A 24,266-nucleotide genomic window follows, 5' to 3' on the forward strand; every position below is an offset into this window, starting at 1 on the left:
TTGTGACATCACTTGAAGCCATGGCATGGGCGGAGTTCTAATGATGCTTTGGACGGAAATGGACATGGTCAAAACCGGATACTGGAATATGGGCATGTACATCTTTTTTTCACCTCGAGGCGCGCAGTTTCCCTTTTACTCGTTTGCCTGGGTTATGTCTTTTTTCCGTGTATTTTTTATTACGGGTTAGGTTTGGTTTGGTGGCGATCTTTTCGGAATGGCTTGCTTTATCTGGTGTTGCGGATCTTGCTGTACTTGGTTTGACGTTATTTCTACTTTTTTTTTTCTGTTGTTCCTCTTTCCGGATTCTATTTTACTCCCCGGAAGGTCATATTTTTTTCATGTTTGATAGTTTCTATCCCACGCTATATTTCGTTTGTTGTTCTCGTCCAAGATGAACGGAAGTCGGCGTGGGATATCGCCTGGTCTCGATTGACCCATTATTATTAGCTATATTCTCAGACCGGATAGCTTGCTAGAGGAATGAGCTTAGTAAACGAACAGTTCGTTTTTCATATTTTATATTCATCAAGCTTAGCATAGATCAACGTATCAAATTGGTTTGCTGCTATAACAAGTGCATGTTGATGTGGCCCCCCGCCATTGCTATCGAAGCCAAACAATACAAACGTCACGTCCCGCACCGCGACTAGCTGGTCAATGTTGACCCAGCTACAACAATTGCCAAATCTGCAACCGAACTCAAAAACCTTGCACTTCGGGGTTACTCTTGTGTCTCTGTCGACATATGAGGCACGAGATGCAATTTTATTTTATCCATTTAACGTTGTATCACCAAGATTGCAATGCCCCCGCGACGCCAACAACCGACGACCCTACTAAGCGTGCAAGCTACATAAGAATACATTGGAAGGAGCCGCGTCCTGCTTCAGTGCACTAGAATATTCACAGAAACCCTTTTGACAATGTCAGCTCGACGGGCTCCGGCTCGCTCTCGCCGTGTTGATGATGCCTTGTCTCAACTTGTCGATTCTCTTCTGCCACCCATGTCTTTCTCCGCCCTTGGTGACGAGTATTCCGCCGATGAAGAAGATGCGCTTGCGGCAGCTGAGGAGCGCCGGCATCGAGACCGTCTCGACCGTGCTTGGCATATTTTGGACACGGTTAGAGCAGAAGGTGACGCTTCGGCCGCCGAGAACATCAACAACGCCTCTGATCTCATCAAACGAAAGCTACTCAGGGATAACGCAAGCCCTGACAAGGCTGTGCGATTCTCCAACCTTTATTCCCGACTATTAACCCAGCCTGTTCTTAGCCAAAAGTGGGCCATTCTTTATCTACTTTTCAAGTTGTCAGACGGCACAGATGAAGACGGTGTTGGCCGAAGTCGAAGCCCGCTTATGAACGAGGGAGATTTGGATAATATGATATTCAAAGGATCGAGAGACACGCGAACAGGCATGAGGATGGCGGAAGATGATGATGGCCCTGCGATCAGCTCGTCAGTTTCACAACGTGGAGAACGTCTAGAGAAGAGACCCTCTATAAGAACTGCAAAACAGAAACAGCGAATTCAGCCAATGTTGGAAGATGATAGAACTAGTCCTACAGGCCGGTCAAGAACGACGAGTGTCGCCAAGGAGACAGTCGTTCATCAGTCACCTACTCTTCCGCAGGCGGAAGAAATGAATCCTACGTCAACGAAATTGACAGAGCCGTCGCTGCTGCGAGATCTTCCCTATATTCTCCAAGGTCTGTCTTCAGCCAATGTGGAGTTTTCGTCTGCGACAGTCCTGAAATTACCGACCAATCTTTCTATTCCGATGATATCGCTATTGCACACACTTGCTGAACCATGTCTACTTTACAAAGGACTATCGTCTTTCGTGGACGGTTCGGAAGGTGGGCTTGTAAGCCAGGCTCTTAGGGCGGCGATTGGCAACGAACTGCGATCTTACCTGAGTCTTGTAGCTACTTTAGAGGGAGAAATTCGAAGAGCTCTGACGGCCGCGGCTGATCAAACCGACCCTAAAGGATTAGTCAAAGGCGCTGTAACCCTGAAGCGCTGTGTGATATGGACTAGAGAAGCTACTATGGCGTTACGTTTGATGAGTATGATGGTTGAACAATCAAAAGGTGGGATGATTTACTATTGTTACTTCACTTCGGTGACGCAAAACTAACTGTGCATTAGGCAAAAAGGGCGGCCAGTTAATATCTTTGGTACACGGCTTCTCGTCATCACACGGTGATCCATTTGTGGGAAATTTTGCAGAGAAGCTATTATCGCATGTCACCCGTCCATTCTATGACATGTTGCGACAATGGATTTATGATGGAGAGCTTTCTGACCCGTACAAGGAATTTTTCGTTACAGAACCTGAGTTCAGGCCAAGTACAGATCCTCGTCGTATTGCCTCGAGCGTGTGGGAGGACAAGTACAGACTAGATGAAGACATGATTCCTAGTATCATCACTCAAGACTTTGCCAAAAAGGTATTTCTGATCGGCAAGTCTCTCAACTTTATCCGGTATGGCTGCGGCGACTCGGCTTGGGTGGAAGCTTATTCGAAAGAGGCGTCTAAAGAGCTTCGTTACGGGGACACCGCAACATTAGAAATTTCAATCGATGAAGCTTACAAGACTACCATGGCGCGTCTGATTCATCTAATGGATACAAAATTCAAGTTATTCGAACACCTGCGAGCTTTGAAAAAATATCTCCTACTAGGACAAGGCGATTTTATCGCCTTGCTTATGGAGTCTCTTGCATCAAACCTTGACCGTCCTGCCAACTCACAATATCGACATACACTCACAGCCCAATTAGAACATGCAATTCGGTCTTCGAATGCACAGTTTGATTCACCTGATGTTCTTCGACGTCTAGATGCACGAATGTTGGAACTTAGCCACGGCGAGATTGGATGGGATTGCTTTACACTTGAGTATAAGATTGACGCCCCTGTTGATGTAGTGATCACCCCCTGGGGCTCAACACAGTACCTCAAGGTGTTCAACTTTCTCTGGCGAGTGAAGCGAGTGGAATTTGCTCTTGGAAGCACCTGGCGCAGATGCATGACGGGCGCGAGAGGAGTCCTCGGTAATGTAGAAGACAAGATTGGCCCTGACTGGAAGCATGCAAGATGTGCGATGGCGGAGATGATCCACTTTGTCTGTCAGCTACAATACTATATCCTATTCGAGGTGATTGAGGCTAGTTGGGACCAATTGCAAGCTGCGATTTCCAAACCTGGTTGTACACTGGATGACTTGATTGAAGCTCATACCAAATACCTCAATTCAATTACTCACAAGGGTCTCCTCGGGACAGCCTCTACCTCCCGCAGCTCTACATCTGGAAAACAGCCAGAGGAGAGCTTCCTTAGCCAACTACACCAGATTCTTAAGATTATGCTCGCTTATAAGGACGTTGTGGACGGCTTGTATTCTTTTTCGGTGGCCGAGTTCACACGGCGTCAGGAACTGAGTGCCAAGATCGAAACCCGGACTGCACAGGGTCTCTGGGGAGTTACTGAGCGTGATCTACTAGCTTCTGCTGGACGGCCACAGGGCCATTTGAAATCAACATCTACAGACACCCCGTCTCCGCTTTTGAGCCAGGGAGGAGGACTCTCTGCCGAGGACCATATGCTCCCATCATTACAAGTCCGACTCCGTGACCTTTCTGTCGATTTCAAGGCCCGTCTCAATGTCTTACTGGGCGACCTCGCATACCAGCCCGATATCGACATGCGGTTCCTCGGAGTCGTCATGAATTTCAACGACGTATACGAGCCTGTGCGACGACGCCGTACCACCACCACCACTACGACGAACTCTTCCTCCAAAGATCGACGTCGTAAAGCGGGCGGAATACCGTCTAGCACGCAAAATGAAAAGGACGGAGGAAAAGAAACCGATCCAGCCAAGGACGCCCAAGAGGGTGCAGCCACCGAGATGGCTGAGGGCTGATCAACACAACAATAACCAGCTTCTTTCGCATTTTCCGGTATTACTGGGATGACTTGTATAGATTTTCAGGTGCATAAGGTGGGGTCAATTGGAAAAGGGCGTAGGGTGTAGCTTATTACAATAGAGCCATTGAAATTCAGTCTTGCAATATACCCTTTTTAAATAAATGTTAGGAAATAGAAATATGAATCATTGACGATCCGCAATTTCCCGCCTTTTTCAAGGTCAAACTTCTATTCTGTATCTAGCAAGCTTCCAATGTTGAAAGATCTGAGTGATCAATTGATAAGTGGACGAGATACTATGATACGTGCCAAGAGCCGAACCGCATTGTGGAACCTGACCCGCAGTACTTTTTATCGAGCTTGCGGAGAAAAAAAAGTTTCGCGATTGTTTCTCTTGACAACCAAACCCGTTTTTATTCTGTTTCCCTCAATTGAAGTACTCATATTCATGGGTATTCAATAGAGTATAATCATGTCTCAAGAAACCACAAGCAAAGATCGCAAAAACAAAAACGAAAATAAAGAGAAAAAATCCAAGAAACAAAAGCGAGTTTTAGATAACGACGACGGCGAATTAGTCACTACAGTCGAAGTGAAAAAGACGAAAAAATCAAAAAAGCGCCGACTCGATGATGACGACGAACATTACGAACATGACGAAGGAAAAATGGAATCGAAGAAATTGAAAAAATCGCAGCGGAGGAAATCGGTCTCTTTTGCCGATGATACTAAGGAGGTTGGGACGTCGGAGGAAGATGCATCTTCAGAACCAGCTACAGCCACGCAAAACCAAGACGGCGCGCAGGGTAAGATTGAAACAGAGGATGTGGAAGAGGAGATATCTCCAGAAGTTCGGAAACAGAGAAAACGAGAGAAACGGGAACAACGACGGAAGAAAGATATCGGCGAAAGCGAAATGGTCTCTCGCAAAACACCGACACCAAACTCTACGGATGAAACACCCGTTCTTTCGTATCTTTCACAATACTCCGAGAACCGGTCAGAATGGAAATTTCAAAAAAATCGAGAATCTCAACTACTCAAAAAGATTCTGTCCTTAGATGATGTTCCGGCGGAGTATAATCGGGCACTTTTCGTGTATTTGAAAGGGCTGAAAAGCGAAGGCGCGAGGCAAAGACTGCGGAAAAATGCGCAGGAGGGTATCAAGTCTGATGAGGTGCAAGAGCAAGTTGAGCAGGGTGAAGATTCGGCTGCTGATACCGGGTCAACCTCGATACCTGACTCGTCGAAGGAAAGCTATAATGAAGCTGTTCGTCGATTTAAGGGGAATCTGAATGCAGGTGCCAAGAATTTTGACGACGGGGTTGCACTGGAGGATGCTGATCCGGATCTCAAGCAAAGGCTTGAAAAGAGAAAACGTGCCGAATTGGTTTTGTGGTCGGTGTCTGGGAAGATTAGCAAAAACGATGCTGGGTCAACAAAGCCTCGTGCAGCTCTAGAGAACATTGATGAGGAAGCATCGTCGGCCAAGGATAAGGGTAAAGAGGGGAATCAGAATAAGAAAGCCCCGGCTAGGAAGAAGAGGAAGAACCGCACGATGTTGGTGGAGATATCCAGCAGTAGTGAGAGCGATAGTGATTGAGTGTGCCGGCATTCTTGCTCACTCCCGGGGTATCAAAGATTGTCTCCTATTCAAGAAGGCTAGAATTAATTCAATGCTGAGACCTACCGCGTCCTGATTTGTGGTGAAGAGACTGGGCCATTGCGAAGAGTATTGTTATTGTACCACGAACAGTAATTTACAATACGTGCATACATAAGACGAGGTGCAAGAGAACAGGAATTATTCTTCAGAACCTCAGAAACCACTCCTTAAACGGGCCGAAGCTTTACCTGTCATGAATGAGATCTCTGCTCATGAAAAGACGACTCAAATCTAACCTCAAACTATCATCTGACTATCTCTTCTATTCTCAGTTCCAGGATTCGTTTTCAGGAACCCATTGTGGTTGTAATCTAACCTGATCGTCGAATCACACGGTCAAACCATGAAGCTAGAGAGCTGTATCTTCATGTAGGCCAAGAAATACATATTTTATGAAGAAAGCCACAATTGAGATAATGGTTAAGGTATGAGGAATATTCCAGAATCTAGTGAATCTTGACGTCCAATCAAAATTTCCGATGGCCGCATAGAAGTCGTGAAATTCGCAATATAACGTCCCATCAGCTCGGGTATATCCAGAAAGAGCCACGCAATGGCTAGGCTGTGTCAAATAGTTCAACGATGCATTTCCTTCTTTCGCTGATTTGAACAGTGTCATTTTTCGGTTACCATCAATATTGACTCATCTGCTCGATCTTGGCTTTTTCTCTTTCCTATTGTTCTGTCGTGCTTTGCTACAAACACTGTCAGTAAGCTTATCACAAGAATTATTTTTCTTTGGCTGAATGGGCATGAACCTTTTTCCACTGCCATCCTATAATCCGTAATTTTTAACATTGCTTCGTTCTGGTTTTGAAAACGCACAACTCCCTGCTCAGGTGGAAGCATGGCTTTTAGTGGCTTGCTGGCAAAATCCACCTGCTCAGTATCTGCTTGCTCGGGGTCTTTTTTTGCCTTTCCTTTCGCCCCGTCGTTCGCCAATTCTTCCTGCCCTTCTTCCGCTTCTCTCCTTTCTCGCATTTTTTGCTCTTCTCTATCTTTTCTCAATTGTTCTTCATGTTTCACTAAAGGGATTTTTAATTAGCTTATTATAGAACACCCTTTACCTAAATGAATGGGTAAATAGGTACTAACATTGCAGAATTTCCTTTTGCGTATCACCCCTTCGAAGAAAATAGTTGCCCATGTTTTGAATATAACTAACTGTTTCCTCAGCCGTCCTCCCGGCTTTCCCCTCACCTGCAGAATCTGCCTGTTTGAAAGAAGTTGGTTTATTCATATTTATGTGTGGCTGTTGTGCTTTGCTGCTATGTGATGGTTTTCATGGATACTGGTGTGTCAAGAGGCAAGAAAAGTAATGTCAAATGCGTATAACACAGAGAAGCAGAGAGAAAGAAGAAAGACATTAGGAGAAATGAGTAAGATTATTAATATAATAACAGGGACTTTTTAAGATGCTTATAACTCTTAAGTTAAATTGTGGCTCTTAATCAAGTCATGACTCTGAATGATAGTTCAGAGCCATGAAATGAATTTAATAAGAGTTACCTATTGAGATACCCCGATGTATGCTAATCTGTACATATATATATCCTGCACCAGCAAAAATCCAAGAAAACCAGCCTAAAAAGGACTAATGTACGTAGTACCCTTGGGCTAAGCCTTCGAAGGAAGATCAGGAACAGGGGTCATTGATTGATACAGAACACAAGCTAATCGTGCGTGTTATCTATCCAAGGACAGGCTCCAACGTAGGTGCTACTTCCCACAAAAGACGCGTTCCGCGTGTGTTGAATAATCCCACCGACAAATGGCCGGTGACTGCCGACGGCGATGGTTGTGGCTAGATGGTTGTGGCTAGCTGGCACTGGCAGTCTAGGTAGGACGTATACCCGGCTTTGGGCTTGCGCTTTCTCAAATCAAGTATCAGATCCTTGCGAGTTGAGTTATCAGATTTAGAACAACTGCTGGTATGGCGAATAATATGACAGTATGAATTTAGTCGAGAGCGCTTTCAAAGGCGAGATGGATGGTGAGCATCGTCGATCTTTTAATGATGGTTTATGAATGGGTTACCATTTACCTAGCACTTGACAGAGCGGGAGCCTTGCAGAGCGATACTCGCATTGGCAATTCCTAGGAGCGACCGCAACCGACGCTGAGCCGATGCTCAACCCCGATATGTCACACCTGATACTGTCGCGGAGTACTCCGTCCCCCGCCCGAGAGATGATATCCAGGTAATTTCTCGAGGGCTGTTCGAATGCCTAATTTGCTAGGGACCTAATAACTAGGATGCATTAGCCCATCAACGCCCTCGACTCTTGAGCGTAGAGGGATTTGGTCCTACGCTAGTTGCAGCGAATCATGTCGATGTTCTGGTGACCTGGGGTGGCAAAGCAGCATCTCGAACCAGAAACAGCCGCAGTGAGACGGCTGAATGTGAGAAGTACAAAGCGCATGCTGCTAGTGTTGCGGAGGAAGAGAGTCATGACGACTGTTGGAGGAGAGCACTGCCTGTCGCCAGAAAGGGCAACCCCCAGCCCTGCCAAGAACATTAGCCGTAATAGTCATAGCGTTCCATATGATACTCTATATGGCATGCTGTATCCTTATACTGTGCTATGTATATTCCACGGAGGACCAACATGAAACTTGTTCAGAAGATAGTACCCAGACCCATATCCACATAGATCCTCAATATGGGGCATATCATATCGTATATGGCGCGGGAAACAATTCCCAGTTACATCAATTCATCAATTGTACCTTCCACAGTACATATAGTCAAGCATTCATAATAAAACAACTAATATATTCTACCGGTTCACAAGCAGACAGTGCTAAGCATTACCCTTATGCGCGGAAAGTTATAAAATAACAACAACAGACATCTAACTATGTCAAAGGTACAGTAGTGTAATTGCGTAGCATAATTGGTGTGATTCTAAGGCGGTGAGGTGGCCGGCAGAATGAGCTGGAGCTAGTGCTCCAAGCTCAGGCAGCTTCTGGAACGCGCAACCTCACGCTCTGGTCTCTCCCCATCTCTCCCTGCTCTTCCCTCGCGCTGTTTTCTTTCAAGGTGAATATTCTGTTGGCTGCCTATAGAACATCCCATTCAAAAATTCCATTGGAAACAACTGGTCCATCTACACCGCCACCATGTCGGGTGAGTTCCTCCATGCATCTTCTTGAATCGGCGGCTGATCTAACCTTTCAACCCCAATAGGAAGTGCAGGCTATGACAGGCACATTACGATCTTCTCTGACCAGGGCCGTCTTTACCAAGTCGGTGAGTAGTCTATCCGACCCTCTTTAATCGCCACTACAAGCGTCGTCAAACCCGGGTAATGGTCCGCATTGTCAAGCAAGCAGCTAACGAGATGCTGCACCACAGAATATGCTTTCAAAGCCATTACAGCTGCGAATATAACATCAGTCGCTGTTCGCGGCAAGAACTGTGCCGTTGTACTGTCGCAAAAGAAGGTCCCGGTACGTTGTGTCCCTCATGTACACCCCGGACTTTTGGCTGATGTTTAGGTTCTCAGGACAAACTCATCGATCCTTCATCAGTCTCTCACATCTTCAAAATCTCTCCGTCAGTCGGCTCTGTCATGACCGGATCTATAGCTGATGCCCGAGCATGCGTGGATCGTGCTCGTGGTGAGGCCGCGGAATTCAAATACAAGTACGGTTACGAGATGCCTTGTGACGTACTGGCCAAGCGTTTGTCCAACATCAACCAGGTTTATACACAACGGGTACGAACTTCCTGTTATGCTGGATGAGCCCAAACTACAGCTCGGCTGACATGACTGGTGTTGTTATAGGCGTATATGCGTCCCCTAGGTGTTGATATTATTGTGATTTCGGTCGACGACGAACGCGGTCCCCAATTGTTCAAATGTGACCCGGCCGGGTACTATGCTGGCTACAAGGCTACTGCATCCGGACCCAAGCAGCAGGAAGCGATAAACTATCTCGAAAAAAAACTTAAGAACAAGGATTATGCTGAGGGTGACTGGGAGGAGGTGGTGGAGCTGGGCATTACAACGTTGAGCAACGTGCTCAGCGTCGACTTCAAGAAGAACGAGATAGAAATTGGCGTTGTCGGAGGCCCGCGGGCTGATGGACAGGATGGGACCGATGTTCAGTTCCGCGCTCTCACGGAGGAGGAGATTGATGAACGGCTGCAGGCGATCAGTGAAAAGGACTGATCGATGTGTCTCGATGGAGGTGGGCCGGGCTGGATTTCGTGTTGCATGGTTATGAACCGCCTGTATCAGTCAATTACAGGGTTGAACGTGTTCCCTTTTCGTATACAAGTGTCTCCTTGCTCGTATTGCAACGTTCCCCCGAGGATCCGGAAGCCATCTAGAAGCGCGTTGGCGAATCCGATTGGATTCCGGGCTGGTATCTTCAGGTGCGCCTCTGCTAGTTGCCAAGCGAGGGGTCGCGGCTAATAGCAGTAATCATTGATCAATAACGATCATAGCTCTTAAGATTCATGTTAATGTATTAATGTTGCTGTTGGTGATATCTCGGAAACAGCATTTGCCACAGCGTCAGCCACACATCCGTCGCGGGCGGGGCCGGCAGTGCCTCTTTCAGCTGGGGTCTCTGCTGCTAGTATGCTAGTATTGTAGTACGTGGTATACTCCTTCTCCCACTACTCCCACTCTGGCTACCTTGCCCTGCTTGACACAACGCACAGTCGCTCTCGCTCTCGCGCTGCTGCGGATGTCCCACCAGCCAGCCTGCTCTCGAAAAACAAAAAGCCCTCTGGTACTTCCCCCCCCAGCAAATAGCATCCCCAGTCAACATGTGGCGTCAACCTACCGCGACCCAGCACAAAACCCACACCCAACCCTTATCCACCTATCCACCGCGGCCCCAACCGTCCATTGTCCACGTCCAACTGTCCAAGTGCCTGGGAGGCTCACTCTATTAAGAACTATGGCTGGCTGACGTCGAACTCTGCTCCTTTTCTCTGCCGCGACCGCCGGCCAAGTCAATGCGAGCCCGGGCCCGCTCCCAGCTCCAATGCCAAATGCCAAATGCCAACGCCATACGCATACGCCCTACTGGCATACTGCCCAGCACGGGGAAACGTCCAAGTGCCCGAGGATCAGGTCCACTAATTCCATCGATTGTGCTCCAGGCGGTGCGATTAGTCTCCAGACGGTCGATTAGTCCTGGCTCGGCCGATCTCTTAATACGGAGCCTCGCGCTGCCATTGGCCAACCTCCCTCCTGGATCGATATTGAACTCTGCTCTAGGGTCCTCTTTTTTTGTGACGCGGGTTGGATGAAGAAGCCGTAGCGAGCATCATGTTCGATTTGAATTTGCATAAAAGGAACAGCAGATCCTGTTCGCTGTAGACGGATTCGAGTAGAACTGCGCTGTCTTGGTTCGCAATCATTTCGTCCATTGCCATTGCCATTGTTGTTTCTACACTACCCTTCCTCTGTCCTTGCTTGTTTGTGTGTTTTACACCAGTTATAGTTATGGCTGACGGCTGTGAGTCCTGCTGCCTTCCCGAACGAGCGTTAGCCCCGACGTGATTATTATTGTGGATGCCGAAACCCCTTCTTCTGACACAGACTTTTCTTTCTTCGTCTTGCTGTATAGTCAACGATGCACGAGCCATGAGAGTTGCCGAACTAATGAACGATTACCGCACGCTGCAGCTTCACATCTCCCAGCAGACGTCCGGCCTGTCAATGGGAGACAGCCAGCAAGAGGGCTATCGCGTGCTGGCTCAGAGCGTTGCTGCGGCTCAGCAATTGCTGGCCGCTGGCTTTTCGACCACTCCTGTCCAAGAGCATGGGAACAGCGCTGAAGGCCAAAAAGCCCAGCTCCGCCAGTGGGTAACCCCCGTTTCCGTCTTCCTGTGCGATAGTTCAATGACCCGTGGCCCCCTCTTAGAGTCATCCTTGATGCAAGCGTCCGTCGATTCCAAGCTCACAAGATCTACCTTCGTGTTGCATCTGCGAAGCGATGGCTTGTCAACCACAATGCACTATTACGCTCCCCCAAAACAGGTGCGCGCGCCGTGCGCCTCCGAGAAGTAGACCAAGTGCTGCACAATGTACGTGTCGGAATGCGCCGACTCCCTAAATGCCATCCTATCACTAATAATATCTGCAAAACATAGGAATTGGGCAATATCACTGATCAGTCTATATATTCCGATCTACGAGAAGCTGATGCGAGAGCCGGCTTATGGGTAGACGAAGACCCTCCGCTGGCGGCCATTATGCTCTGGATCAACTCACATCGCTGACGAAATGAACGCTATGCTATGTCTTTCGGGTCTCTAGCTTACGATCTTGGGGGGATATGCCGAATCCTACCGAGAAGGCGACTGCCGGTATCAATCGCCTTATATATCCCTGACTGTGATTTCCTGGCCAAATATATACTATACTAAATCTGTTGTGGTTTCCGGATAACCACAACGTGGAAACAGTACAGGATACTGATTCCCAAATCCCTTGAAGGTATATTCGCTCTCAGGGCAGCATCTGCTTGATTGTTCCTTGATACCCTTTGTTCTCATAGAAGTTCCTCGCGTGGAGCGAAAAGTTTACTTGCATGGCGACGACATTACTTGCATATAAGGAAGCGATTGGCATTACGGGTTTGATTATCATTTTTTTTATTATTTACCATTCTGGGCGTTTCTCTCTCAAGTTCGGCTACTGTGCAGGACCACAGGTCAGTAGCGCCGGGCGCTGCTTAATGTATTTTACATAATGGCTTAGTTGCCTATCAATGGAATCTTCACAGACAAAACACTGCCCGACTTGCATCATTGAAACTGCCACATGATTAAGACCGAGCCGATCACTAGCCTGGAGATCTCAACTTCTTTGCTGAGTCGTAGTGTTGCACGGATTGACGGCGGAACCGTGATTCACGAGAAATCTAGAATTGCCCGGCCATTCCGTCATGATCTTCTTACACTATCCCACAGTGTGCCGTATACCCGTTCTCGAAAAACCTAGCAAAAGTGACAAAAGTGACGGTGCGTTCATACCCAGCTGAAACCATGGCTAGGGCACGGTTTGGTGCCTGTAGAATCAGGCGCCCCCACAATTCTGCAACGAGCGGACTTGCAAACACCAGCCAATCAGCACCCGCAGAAGCTATGTTCCCAGCATCACTACTCGTCACTAACGCTTAAGATCTAAGCTGGCTTCTCGGCTAATGAAATTCTATTTTTTTAAAGAAAAAGACAATTGACAATTGACAATTGACGTATGATAGGGGAGGGCCCATCTCGGTCTTCATTTTCTTGGAATACCATAGGCGGACCCCTAATCGGGATTGCTGTGCGTCTTGTTTTTCAGCTATGCCTGTACGTCCTACATACCATCTTCCTTCCTAACATGACTAGACGGATCTTCACTGGCACTATTGAAGTGATCATCGACGCACTCCGTACAGATTATGGATACAGATGGTGCAGGTTGTGCAGAATATGGAAAAGTCTGGAAGGTCGCACAGCCCCAATCGAAATAATTAATATTTCTGTGATTGATCAATATGAGTGCAGAGATTGCTTAACTTAAGAACTACGAACTACTGCAGGGTCGTTTCCGATTGAATGTCTAGGTTACTCTTACTAGCTTCTAAGCTAGACTACGTACCAGATAACTATTTTAATTAGTTAGGACTTCCACCCTAGCCGCTTGGGCCATGTGCTACCACTATGCAGTATGCACCTCGCGAACTTCTACGAAACCTAAGCTAGGACAGTGCGCTGGTGTTCACTTGAACTCTGACCTCTCGTGCATGGCCATCGGCATGTCATAACGTGCCGATGGCTTTGCAGGTGGCAACACTTCTATAAACAGAGACAACCAACCCAACGTTAAATGCTATAAACTCGCTAGGTTTGCTAGGCCCCCGCCATTCCTCAGTCTATATAGTTCGGACTTGCCGATAGCCCGGCTTCCTGCACCCCCTACGTATTAACGTCAGAGGCTGAACCATTACATATGTACATGTATAATAGAGTGCAATATAGAAACACATTTCGGGAATAATGCTTACTCCTGCATGACCATGTTGGGATCTTGCATTACGCGACTACTACTAGAAAATCGAGATCTTAATCATCCTCGATTTAGAATGTCAACGTGCCTCCGGCTCTGTTCGGTTATTGCTACCGGCTAACATTGCTTTTTCTATCTCTTATGTCATATTCATCGACCGCGCTCCATAATAATGCCATAATATCGCGCGGTTTTGCTTCATGGGGGAAAAGGGTCAAGCCACATCTGTTGCTCAGCCACCTGTCAATTCTTGCCGAAGTATTAATAGTTGGCCAATTAGCGACGCAGTAGCAACCCCAATGGGGTGGCGCAGTGTCGTGCATGCATATGTCATCCAAGCCCCTCCAACGCTTGCGTCAAAGTGTGAATTATCATTCGGACCTTCCTCAATGAATAACTAGATCCCTGTACATACTGACTGCCGTGAGCTCGTTTCTTCGTAACTGTGGCGCCGACAAATCGATCTGGACGGGCGTCTTGCATATCCTTTCTCTTCCTCGTTGCTCTTGCTGCGGCTGTGTGCGCCATTTTTCTTGCCAACAAGGTCTTATATAGTGCTGAAACCCGCAAGCCTCTTGAATCGAGCAATTACGAGAAGCCAAACACTGTTTCCGAGATGTCTGGATTCAAATCGGTGGCGTATTTTGTCAACTGGGTATGGTTCCTCAGCTTTTTTACTGCAACCGGGTTCACGTGGAGTCACCCCTATTAAGTATAGTATATGCTGAAGGCTAACGTTGGGGGTTGCATATTATAAGGCCATCTATGGCCGCAACCACAACCCACAGGATCTTCCTGCCGACAAGCTGACTCATATATTGTACTCGTTCGCTAATGTGCGCCCAGATAGTGGCGAGGTGTACGTACTCAACAATCCTGGCATTGATAGTTCGGATTGAACGTTTTGGGCTGAATATCGGAAATTTCTGTTCAATTATAGCTACCTGACAGACACTTGGTCTGACACGGATAAACATTACCCAACTGATTCATGGAATGACAGCGGCACTAATGTCTATGGTTGCATCAAACAGCTCTATTTGCTCAAGAAGCAGAACCGCAAATTGAAAGTACTCCTGTCCATTGGTGGATGGACATACTCATCGAATTTTGCCCAGCCAGCCAGCACTGACGCTGGTCGGACCCATTTCGCGGAGACTGCGACAAAATTAGTGCTGGATTTGGGTCTGGATGGAATTGACATTGATTGGGAGTATCCGCAGGGTAGGTTGTGCCGGATTAGCACTCACGGTTGAAGCTGGAACCTGAAATGTCGCATAGATGATTCGCAAGCCCAGAATTATATTTATCTTCTGCAAAAATGCCGACAGGTACCTCGAGCATATCTCATGTGACTGGAGAATATTACTGACTCGGAATTTAGACTCTCGATGCAGCTGCAGGCCCGAACAGAAGATTTCTTCTTACAATTGCTTGTCCAGCAGGTTAGATATAACCTACTCTGTTTGGACTGTTGTAACATAAACCAACTCTCTTAGGACCATCAAATTACCAAAAACTTCGCCTTCGTGAGATGACGCCATACCTTGACTTTTATAATCTTATGGGCTACGATTATGCTGGTCAGTGCTTATTGAGCCCCAGGAGAATACCACGCAGCAATTTCAGCTGAACATTACTACCATTTTCAGGATCGTGGGACCAGACCGCTGGCCATCAAGCCAATATATTCCCATCAAACCAGAACGGCGTATCCACGCCATTCTCTACCGTAGCTGCTCTTGACTATTACATCAAATCTAGCGGTGTGCCATCCTCCAAAATGGTTTTAGGCATGCCGCTTTACGGCCGCGCTTTTCAGAATACGCAAGGTCCCGGCGCCCCCTACAGTGGCGTGGGTGAAGGCAGCTGGGAACAAGGGGTGTGGGATTACAAGGCGCTTCCTCGACCAGGGGCATCGGAAGCTGTTGATCCGCAGATTGGTGCGTCGTGGTGCTATGATCCTGCTACCAAGACCATGGTGACGTATGACAATGTTGCGGCCAGCGAAATCAAGGCCAATTTCATCCGTCAGAACGGGCTAGGTGGAGGAATGTGGTGGGAGAGCAGCGGTGACAAAGGAGGCAAAGCTGCTAATAAGGCTGATGGTAGTCTGATTGGTACTTTTGTTGATGGTGTTGGAGGTGTTGGCGCTTTGGACCAGTCTCCCAACAACTTGGAGTTTCCAGAATCGAAGTTTGACAATTTACGAGCAGGCATGCCAACAGCATAGGCATATATTTCAATAGTGATTACAGGTATAGTCTACAAATAGGATGTATATTCAAACGGAAGAGTTGATTTATTGGTCTCTTTCTATTTGAAGCCACTATAACCTATCATCCTGAATATATCACTTGATCGTAACATTTACTTGGACTCGTCGAAAACGTAGGTAAGGTGGCACTTGCCGCAGTACTGACGGTTGTGCATGGCAGCCATGAAGACACCGGCACCGCACTGTAAATAAGTTAGACGACGTTTACCACTTATATCAAGCACTAAATAAAAATACATACCTCGGCAGAGGGGCATTCACGGCGGAGACGCTCAATCTTGCCATCACCATCAACCTTGTAGTACTTGAGCACAGCGAGTTTGGTCTTCTTGCGCTTGTGCTTGATCTTCTTGGGAGTGGTGTAGACCTTCTTCTTGCGCTTCTTGCCACCACCACGCAGACGGAGAACCAAGTGAAGGGTGGACTCCTTCTGAATGTTGTAGTCAGAAAGAGTACGGCCGTCCTCAAGCTGCTTGCCGGCGAAGATCAAACGCTGTTGGTCGGGGGGGATTCCCTCCTTGTCTGAAGGAGAACGTTAGTACTACATCGGGTAGACGGTAATACAAAAGAGAGATAATTCATCTTACCCTGGATCTTGGACTTGACATTGTCAATGGTGTCCGAAGACTCAACCTCAAGGGTGATGGTTTTACCCGTGAGGGTCTTGACGAAGATCTGCATCTTGACGAAGGCCTGTAGAGATCATCTTGTCAGTTCTCGAGTTTCCGGGTGTTCGATGGACGGCGAGAGAAAAAAGATTCTCGTGCGAGAAAGTGGCGTGGGGTTTGGGTAAATATATTGTTGTGACATACCTCGACAAGTTGTCTTCCTCAACCTTCAGTGCAAATCGTGGTGAGACAAATTTAAGAAGCGGGAGCAGTCTCATAAAATCATTGTGTGATCACGTGAGGGAATTTTTCGGGGGCGGAGTTTGATTATCCCGGGCCAGCGAGTCACATGACCTGGCCCGAAACCAGTCGACTCTGATTATTGCAGCGAAGAAGCTGGTGATAATGTTCTGGATATTTTTGGGGGAAATATAATAAGGTACAGGAAACCAGTGACGCAGAGTAGCTGCCATTGCAGGAATAGCCAAGACTAGACGTCTAATTAATATAATTAATATTGGACTCGAATCAATTATTGGTTTCAGTACGAACAAGGTCCAGATCGAGAAGATGGCTGCCATCAGCCCTGCAAAGCCGAGATTAAATCATCATGATAGACGCAAGGACGAGGAGCAGCAAGATGAATATTATTACTAAATATTAGTGTTTGGCTGATCGAGATCCACAGGCGCATCAGCGGGCTGGCCTTAACACGGCCGCAGGGCGGAGTCCGTAGTTTGGCGGAGGCCCCCGTCACCCCGGCAACAGGCCCCGTTGTTGACGGCGGTTCCTTCCTCAGTAATTAATACTCCTTCCTTAACTAGATATCTAAAGGACTCCTCCTTCACCCTAAACCCCCAGTTCTGAGACCAAAGCTCTTTCAAGTTCTCAGTTTGAGTTGTTTTTTAACTTTTTTTCAAAAGAAACACTTTACTGTTCTCGAGGGCTTGCTTCCTCCAGGACAAGACTAAGTTTCTAGCGTTTGCAGTTTTCGTGGGAGAGATCAGAAGCTGACCAAGACCTGATTCACATAGGAAGCACGAGGACGGTTTCCGAGTCCCAAGCCTTCGCCGTCAAGCAACCAGGAAAAAAGAGACATATCGAGTCCGACGTCGAGTATTACTTTCTCATCGAGTTATCGTGTTCTTCTCAAGTGGATTGGGCGGCTCCCCGCCAGGTCTCTTCAAAGGTTGGTAGATATACACCCGTGCAAACACCAGCGTAACCAGCCTCCTGAATTAACACCCCACCACCAGACTTCACGCCTGGCGTCAAGTCAATTGAAATAATTTCCCAAGAAGCCCAATCGCACAATCACAGCCATGCTTGTCAGTCCATCGAGCAACATTCAAAGGCGACAGCGTCTGCACCGCCGCCAAAACTCGATCCCAGTCGCATTGGAGGCAGCAAAATTTCCCAATCTCCCAGCAGCTGCAATGCATCGTTATTCAATGCACAAGCGAGGAACGAGTTTAGACCAGCGAGCCGTAAATCTACAGCCCGGCGTCGTCTCCAAAGATGGTCCAACCACAAGCTATCATAGACACCCAAATGTGCTCCAGGAGACACAACAGCAAATGAGCCGTCTCAATCAACCATACTTTGATCAATCGAATATCCATATGTCGTCAAACACCGACTGCCAACAACTCGGACCTGGTGGCTTGAACGTTTTTACTAACACACACAGCAATGAAAACTTAGTCAACTATGCCTGCATGAACACTGGTGGATTCGACATTGAGCTCGAGGATTTCAAGAATCGTCAAACCAAGCCCGCCATCGGAAACATCCGACAGCAGCAGCAACAGCCTTCCAAGGCTAGTATAGCGTTCACCAATAGTCTTGAAACCCAATCAATGAACGAAGAATCTTGGCAGATAAGTCAATCAGGATTACCCCAAGTGTACGATTTGCGACGCATGTCTGTTCAGTCAGATCTATCTCAACATCAGTACACACCGTCAACGCCACCCAAGCAGATACATACAAGTAAGCGAAACCAATCTCTTCAAGCATAACCATACATTAATTACGATAAAGACTATTTTCCTCTCACCCCAGAGGCCACTCCTTTCCGGAGAAATGCGACTCTTGCTACTCATGGCCAAAATTTACGTATACTACCCACCAAAAACGTCGTTTACCAGACGGCGCAGCCTATGTATATGCAAAGAGCCAAGTCGCTTCAAGGAGTGCCTGGAAGCAATTTTACTGAACCTCAAATTGATGTCCCTTCCCCCCCTAACACTGCCCCTGTTGATTACGATTCTTTTGATTTGCTTACTAGCCAGGAGAGTGATTTCGAAAGTACAGAGTTCCAACTGCCATCCGAAAGTGAGTCTTTTGCATTAAACGACAAACAACATCATGTCCAGCTTTCCTCAACGTCAACATCGTTCCAGTCATCACCTGAGACTGCGTACATGCCATTGCCCACAGCCAGTTCCAAAACGCCCAAAGTGTCTATCAGCCTGGTTACGCCATCCAATTCAAGCCCACAAAAGATGGATACCCCATCATCACCAGAGTCTCCATCAAAAGCAAAACTATCGCCACGGGTTGCATCCATTGATAACCTGAATCTTGATGCTCGTGTCCAAGCTTCTATTGCTCAAACTGGCATCACACTCGATGAAATTGCATCCTACATTTCCGGTCCCGACCCGATAGACGGAAAATGGGTCTGTGTGCACCCAGGGTGCAACAGACGATTTGGGCGAAAGGAGAACATAAAGTCACATGTCCAAACCCACCTTGGCGATCGACAATACAAGTGTGATCACTGCCACAAATGCTTCGTGCGTGGACATGACCTCAAACGACATGCCAAAATCCACACAGGTGACAAACCTTACGAATGCCCTTGTGGAAACGTATTTGCTCGACATGATGCCTTGACTCGTCACAGACAACGTGGAATGTGCATTGGCGGGTATACTGGCGTGGTGCGGAAAACCACCAAGCGTGGTCGGCCTAAGAAGAACCGACCAGACATGGACGAAAGACAGGACAAAGCCTCTCGAACTCGTGAAAAGATAGCTGCCAGTGTGATTGCTCCATCTGTCTCAGGCTCTGACAGCTCTTGTGGTTCTCCTCCATCAGATATCTTCGAAACAATGAGCATTCAAGCATCTAGCCCATTAGACGATGTGACCTTGTTCGACACAAAAGACTACTGTATGCCATCTGATGTCTTTACGTTCACTCCTCCCGCATCGCCAGGATATAGCACTGGAAACAAGCCTTCCCCAGCCCAAAGTATTCGATCCCACAGCCCATCTAGCGAAGATGGGTGTTTCTCACGGTCTCCATCGAAGCAAAGTCTTGAGGATATCCCGGAAGAGATCCCTGATCTCCCTCCAATCTCAGAGGCTGCCGGTTGTTTTGACCCAGAACCAGAAAATGCAATCCAAAGAAGTCTGGCAAGTTTTTCATCGCCTCCTCCGGTCCCCGCTCTAACGAGCCCTGGAGCCGGGTCGGAGATTGACATATTCATAAACCACGATTCCAGCTTCTCAGACTTCAACAACGGGTCGAGCTTTCCAAATGACATGGATTTGTTTCCAAGCAAACCCGCTCCCTCCATGAACGAGGACATATTTTTGGAATTCACCGATGACCAATCTAATGACCCTTTCTTCTGATCGGAACTTTCCTTTATTGGAGTAGCATGTTTTCTACCTCCAATCTTTCCAAGTTTAGGGGCGGCGTTTTGGGACAGGCTTGAACACTGATGAGACACGACTTTTCATGCTGATATGGGACTGATGAGATTCAACACGGATAGACTTGGGCTTCGATCAATTTTCTTTCGGACCGCACTTTAATGAACCTGTATAACATTCGATTCACCTTCTGAGCGAAAGAGCAAATGCATATGGAAAGGCGAGGAAAACTAGGCGTTGCATTAAGACTGGGTGACACTCTTCTGAAATGTACTTCTCTGATCATTTTTGTGTTTTTCTGCTTTCCCCCTTTTTGTCTGACCAGAGAAGGTTTTGATGTACAATGCCCTGCAACGCAAAACTTTCCATTGATGTTTTTATTTAATGTCCTTTTCATTTGTTTACTTCTAATTTCCTTTTTTATGTTTCAATTGGACGACATGGTTTGTCTATTGGCCCAAGTAGGAGATAGAGAGTCTCTTATTGGAGGAAGTAGCGTAATGGCAAGGTATTCTAGAAGTCCACAAAATCAGAGGTATTCTTTAAACACCTTCGTCTCTTATAATGATAAATGTAGAAGATAATCTCACGTCAAACTCTACGCCAAGGCTAGATATTTAGTTTACACCATTACACGACGGACCGATAAATAATCAAAAACTTAGCTATACAGAATCAATTACCCAAAGTGGAAGTGTCTAGATGCAATGCAATGCAGAAAAATAAAGAGGAAATGCAATGCGATTTCCTGTTAGCCAACTATGTCTCAAACCAAGCTATACTCAGTTCAATAGCATGTTCCCCGTTTCCATCATGAGCAAAGATTTTACTCTGGACATGGCCTTTGGGCGCCTTGTCGGCGAACAAAGTGCTGTTTCCACTATAGACGAGAATATTGTTGTCGTTGATCTTTTTTAATCATGTTAGAATTTGAACATCCAAATGAGTGAATGCTATGTAAGGAACAAGTAAAGTCTGCATCTTACAGTGAAAAGCGCTGGGTTTCGTATTTGATGACCGCAAGTGAAAATGTCTTTAACAAAACCACAAGGACCTCGCCGAGACTCGACATGGAACCCGTCTAGAAATACTCTGTCATTAGTAACCACGTTTGTCAATTTAGGGAGACAAGAATCAATGCCTTACCTGTAACATCCTTCGCTTTGAATGTTGCACAAGTGCCAGAAGTAAACCACGTGCCACGGCTGATTAGACACCCGCGCTGTTGATTCAAAGTATACACTCTGAGATTTCCTTTACGCGTCTGCACGGGACCGGTAGGCTCAGGTCCTCCGGGAGCATCTGTGACTGTAGGGTGAGGCTGGTGGGTTGGCGCTGGCTTTTTTGGAATATAGCGAATGCCTGATCTAGGGCAGTTTGATCCTCCACCAACTAGAATAGGTTAACATATTCCTATCAGGAGACTGACAAAACCATTTAAAGTTTGGATGATATAGGTTGTTGCTTACCTGCATCAGCCGGCTCAAACCTTCCGGTTTGGAGTCGACCGGCAACATTGAAGTGATACCAGATTTCGTTCAATGCGCCTCTACGGCATCGCACAGTAACTTGAGCTCCATGTGCAGCATCAAGGGCTTCTTGAATGTCGGCAAAATCATAGGTCTCGTCGTGGGATGGAACGATGCCAGCTTTTGATAAAGTCTGCACACATCATATATGGTTAATTGAGACTTGGCAGCACAATTCGTTGAAACAAACCTCAAAGGAAGGCAGTCCCTTGAACAGATCAACGGACTTGTCAAAATAGTCAACAACCTCTTCCTGCGGGACATAATCTGAGTAGCACTTGGTCTCTAGAGTGCTAATGCAAGTCCCGTGCTTATTCCACTCGTGTTCCCATAAATCAGGATCATCTCCACGGAAGTCTTTCCAGTAGGTTTGCATATACTCAAGCAAGTCTCCTCGACCGGAGTCAACCAAAATCAACGATATGTTGCTATACCGCCTGTGGCTGTCACAGTACTGGTCAAATCCCCCATCACAGTGGTCTGGCCTAAGATAATGTTACTAGGTGCGGTAATTCAATAGACGAAGTAAGCGCTCACCACAATCCGTGTATCGTCCAAGAGTCGTCTGGACCAACAGCTGGGTCGGTATCCCAGAATTGGGTTTGCAGGAAGTGTCCTCCCGGGTAGTTGAAACAACATGTATCCTGGCTCTGGAACTGGGTCCTGCAGCTTAATTCTGGCCTTGAACAAGCAGAAAACTTGGTATCTGTTTGGTGCACCCCTCCAAACAAGGGGCTATTAGATGCCAACAAGCCCAGAGGTCCACTGAGTGACTGCAGAATTCGCTGTGGACCCGGGAGAAGAGGCTGCATCATGAATCGATTTCCTCGCCTCCTATACTCTTTCTCAGCTTGAAAAAAAAGATGTACGATAGCGGAGAGTCAGTATACAGTTGAATTAGGTAAGAAAAATATTATATTTACAGAGGCTGGGGAGTGACGGGGGATTGAGGCAGTAGAAGTAGCTGCGTAGGGAAGCTGATGCGCATGACCGCGACATGTGGAGTATGCCCCGTGCCCATTGGCCAGGCTGCTCCAGGCCACCAAACAGGCAAGTAACTTGCTCTCTGCTCCTCTTGCTTACGCATCTACACTGCCACAGAGCCATTTTATTGTTCTGGTTAAACATCTTGCTGATGGATGAGATGGGTATCAAGTGATTTATTTACAATATTTCGGAATATATATATCGCCAGATATATCATCGCGTTGTTGCTGCTGCCTCGTCCGCTTTCTCCTCTCCTTGATCGCGTTCTGACCACAGTCGGAGCACTTCAAAGCCCACTTCGACCGCGATAAGCAGGATGATAATCCATTCTAGCCGGAGCCCATGGGTCTCACTTAGCCTTTCACGCAAGACACTGGCAATTTCTTGCGCGTAGTCCATCTTTTCATTCAATAGCTTAATGCGGATGCCAACATCCAGGGCCCTGCCCACTTGTTCATAGTAGCCCTCAAGACCGAGGTCGTGGCGGCTGTCCCAGAATATGTCTGGTAGAGAATCAGTTAGCTCAGAGTACAGATTTAACTGCGCCCTGACGCTGAGCAGTTGACCTGTCTTCCGGAGAATGAAATCCCTCGTATATGGCAGACGTGAGCCTCGTGAGAGCAAGGTTGGAATGTTTCGTGTTGATTCAAAATAATCGGAGAGGAGGCTTTCTAGGACAGCAAGTTTCGTACTGCGCGCCAGTCCAGATGAAAACGCGATCTTTGTTAGTACCGTGTCAACATTCTGGCGATTGGCCATAGCAGCTTCCTGTTCGTTCACGCTATGTTTGGTGCCCAGAATAATAGTATCTCCCTTAATATAGCTATTATCGCGGTCCGCATCCTCGACAAAATCTAAATTCTCTGTTTCCAAGTTATCCCCATGCTGACCCACAGCCGCTGGTTGCAGTGTTTTGGATGCGAAGTACTCTGTAAAGTTGTCCGGGAGCGACCATGAGACCACGGTTCCTGAAGGGAAAACGAATACGTCACCGACTTCATCAGAGGGTAGATCTGTGACATTCGGGTTTGACAATCGACGAACAGAATCGAGTGGAACTTGAATATGTAAAACTTGCGGGTACAGCTGAGTGTTGAAGGGGTCAGGTTCGTAGCCCTTTTCTTGTACGATATCTCTGACCTGAGCAAGATCAAACCGCTCAGCAACGGCATAAGCATTAACTGCCTACCTCAACGATTAGCCATGTTTGAAAAGAAAGACACATTCGGGCGAATGACCTTGCTCTGATCTAGCCCTTTCTCTGCGAGCTGGTCCCTCGAAAGTACGCCGCTCCTCGAGCGCTGCGCTTCTACCGCAACCCGACGAAGCGACGTATTTGCAGCTGTTTTCCGTCGGTGTACTGGAGTCCCCGATCCCGAAACAGCCGCCTTCCGAGTCGATTCTCCTGGTGGCGACTGTTTCGATGATAACCGCACGGACAGGCTTGAGAAGGAACCTTGTCCGATTGCACAAAATGGAGTCAATCTCCAAGGTGACAGGTTCTGCACAGGCCTAAGCAACCCTTGAGAAACTGAGCAGACTATTGGACGAGCAAACATGGTGAA

The 24,266-nt window shown here is 47.2% G+C and overlaps 10 protein-coding genes across 10 annotated transcripts; 6 read left to right on the plus strand and 4 right to left on the minus strand.

Annotated features, from left to right (window-relative positions):
* Nucleotides 1–926: 926 nt before the first annotated feature.
* On the plus strand, nt 927–3,936 carry BGW36DRAFT_302076 (putative spindle pole body component; the record flags this gene model as incomplete). The annotated part of the gene is made up of 2 exons (XM_046211747.1): nt 927–2,097; nt 2,156–3,936. 2 exons carry the CDS (start codon nt 927–929, stop codon nt 3,934–3,936), a joined length of 2,952 nt encoding a protein of 983 aa, XP_046068531.1.
* A 477-nt stretch (nt 3,937–4,413) lies between these two features.
* On the plus strand, nt 4,414–5,544 carry BGW36DRAFT_430414 (uncharacterized protein; the record flags this gene model as incomplete). The annotated part of the gene is made up of 1 exon (XM_046220840.1): nt 4,414–5,544. One exon carries the CDS (start codon nt 4,414–4,416, stop codon nt 5,542–5,544), a length of 1,131 nt encoding a protein of 376 aa, XP_046068532.1.
* Nucleotides 5,545–8,730: 3,186 nt separating this feature from the next.
* Nucleotides 8,731–9,785, plus strand: BGW36DRAFT_430415 (putative proteasome component Prs2; the record flags this gene model as incomplete). The annotated part of the gene is made up of 5 exons (XM_046220841.1): nt 8,731–8,737; nt 8,798–8,860; nt 8,966–9,060; nt 9,117–9,329; nt 9,399–9,785. 5 exons carry the CDS (start codon nt 8,731–8,733, stop codon nt 9,783–9,785), a joined length of 765 nt encoding a protein of 254 aa, XP_046068533.1.
* Nucleotides 9,786–11,216: 1,431 nt separating this feature from the next.
* BGW36DRAFT_399485 (uncharacterized protein) lies at nt 11,217–11,854 on the plus strand (the record flags this gene model as incomplete). Its single annotated transcript, XM_046218524.1, has 3 exons — nt 11,217–11,434; nt 11,497–11,659; nt 11,726–11,854. The coding sequence occupies 3 exons, from the start codon at nt 11,217–11,219 to the stop codon at nt 11,852–11,854; spliced, it is 510 nt and encodes a 169-aa protein (XP_046068534.1).
* Nucleotides 11,855–13,952: 2,098 nt separating this feature from the next.
* Nucleotides 13,953–15,935, plus strand: BGW36DRAFT_384928 (putative class V chitinase). The gene is made up of 7 exons (XM_046216855.1): nt 13,953–14,286; nt 14,390–14,490; nt 14,572–14,855; nt 14,913–14,962; nt 15,016–15,076; nt 15,131–15,214; nt 15,284–15,935. The coding sequence occupies exons 1-7, from the start codon at nt 14,248–14,250 to the stop codon at nt 15,862–15,864; spliced, it is 1,200 nt and encodes a 399-aa protein (XP_046068535.1). The 5' UTR covers nt 13,953–14,247; the 3' UTR covers nt 15,865–15,935.
* BGW36DRAFT_384929 (putative ubiquitin-40S ribosomal protein S31 fusion protein) lies at nt 15,936–16,743 on the minus strand. The gene is made up of 3 exons (XM_046216856.1): nt 16,497–16,743; nt 16,151–16,431; nt 15,936–16,091 (listed from the first exon to the last, which is right to left on the minus strand). Exons 1-3 carry the CDS (start codon nt 16,588–16,590, stop codon nt 16,002–16,004), a joined length of 465 nt encoding a protein of 154 aa, XP_046068536.1. The 5' UTR covers nt 16,591–16,743; the 3' UTR covers nt 15,936–16,001.
* A 13-nt stretch (nt 16,744–16,756) lies between these two features.
* Nucleotides 16,757–17,134, minus strand: BGW36DRAFT_24337 (uncharacterized protein). Its single transcript, XM_046210015.1, has one exon. It carries the CDS (start codon nt 17,096–17,098, stop codon nt 16,811–16,813), a length of 288 nt encoding a protein of 95 aa, XP_046068537.1. The 5' UTR covers nt 17,099–17,134; the 3' UTR covers nt 16,757–16,810.
* A 705-nt stretch (nt 17,135–17,839) lies between these two features.
* Nucleotides 17,840–20,164, plus strand: BGW36DRAFT_302199 (C2H2 transcription factor Swi5; the record flags this gene model as incomplete). The annotated part of the gene is made up of 2 exons (XM_046211761.1): nt 17,840–18,509; nt 18,561–20,164. 2 exons carry the CDS (start codon nt 17,840–17,842, stop codon nt 20,162–20,164), a joined length of 2,274 nt encoding a protein of 757 aa, XP_046068538.1.
* Nucleotides 20,165–20,944: 780 nt separating this feature from the next.
* On the minus strand, nt 20,945–22,526 carry BGW36DRAFT_399489 (putative ribonuclease T2 family; the record flags this gene model as incomplete). Its single annotated transcript, XM_046218525.1, has 6 exons — nt 20,945–21,094; nt 21,172–21,266; nt 21,332–21,577; nt 21,655–21,847; nt 21,905–22,199; nt 22,252–22,526. 6 exons carry the CDS (start codon nt 22,524–22,526, stop codon nt 20,945–20,947), a joined length of 1,254 nt encoding a protein of 417 aa, XP_046068539.1.
* Nucleotides 22,527–22,914: 388 nt separating this feature from the next.
* BGW36DRAFT_302122 (YagE family protein) lies at nt 22,915–24,260 on the minus strand (the record flags this gene model as incomplete). The annotated part of the gene is made up of 2 exons (XM_046211753.1): nt 22,915–23,886; nt 23,940–24,260. 2 exons carry the CDS (start codon nt 24,258–24,260, stop codon nt 22,915–22,917), a joined length of 1,293 nt encoding a protein of 430 aa, XP_046068540.1.
* Between the last annotated feature and the right edge of the window lie 6 nt (nt 24,261–24,266).

This window comes from Talaromyces proteolyticus (genome assembly GCF_021365285.1).
Source record: "Talaromyces proteolyticus strain PMI_201 chromosome Unknown BGW36scaffold_10, whole genome shotgun sequence".
Taxonomy (NCBI): Eukaryota; Fungi; Ascomycota; class Eurotiomycetes; order Eurotiales; family Trichocomaceae; genus Talaromyces; species Talaromyces proteolyticus.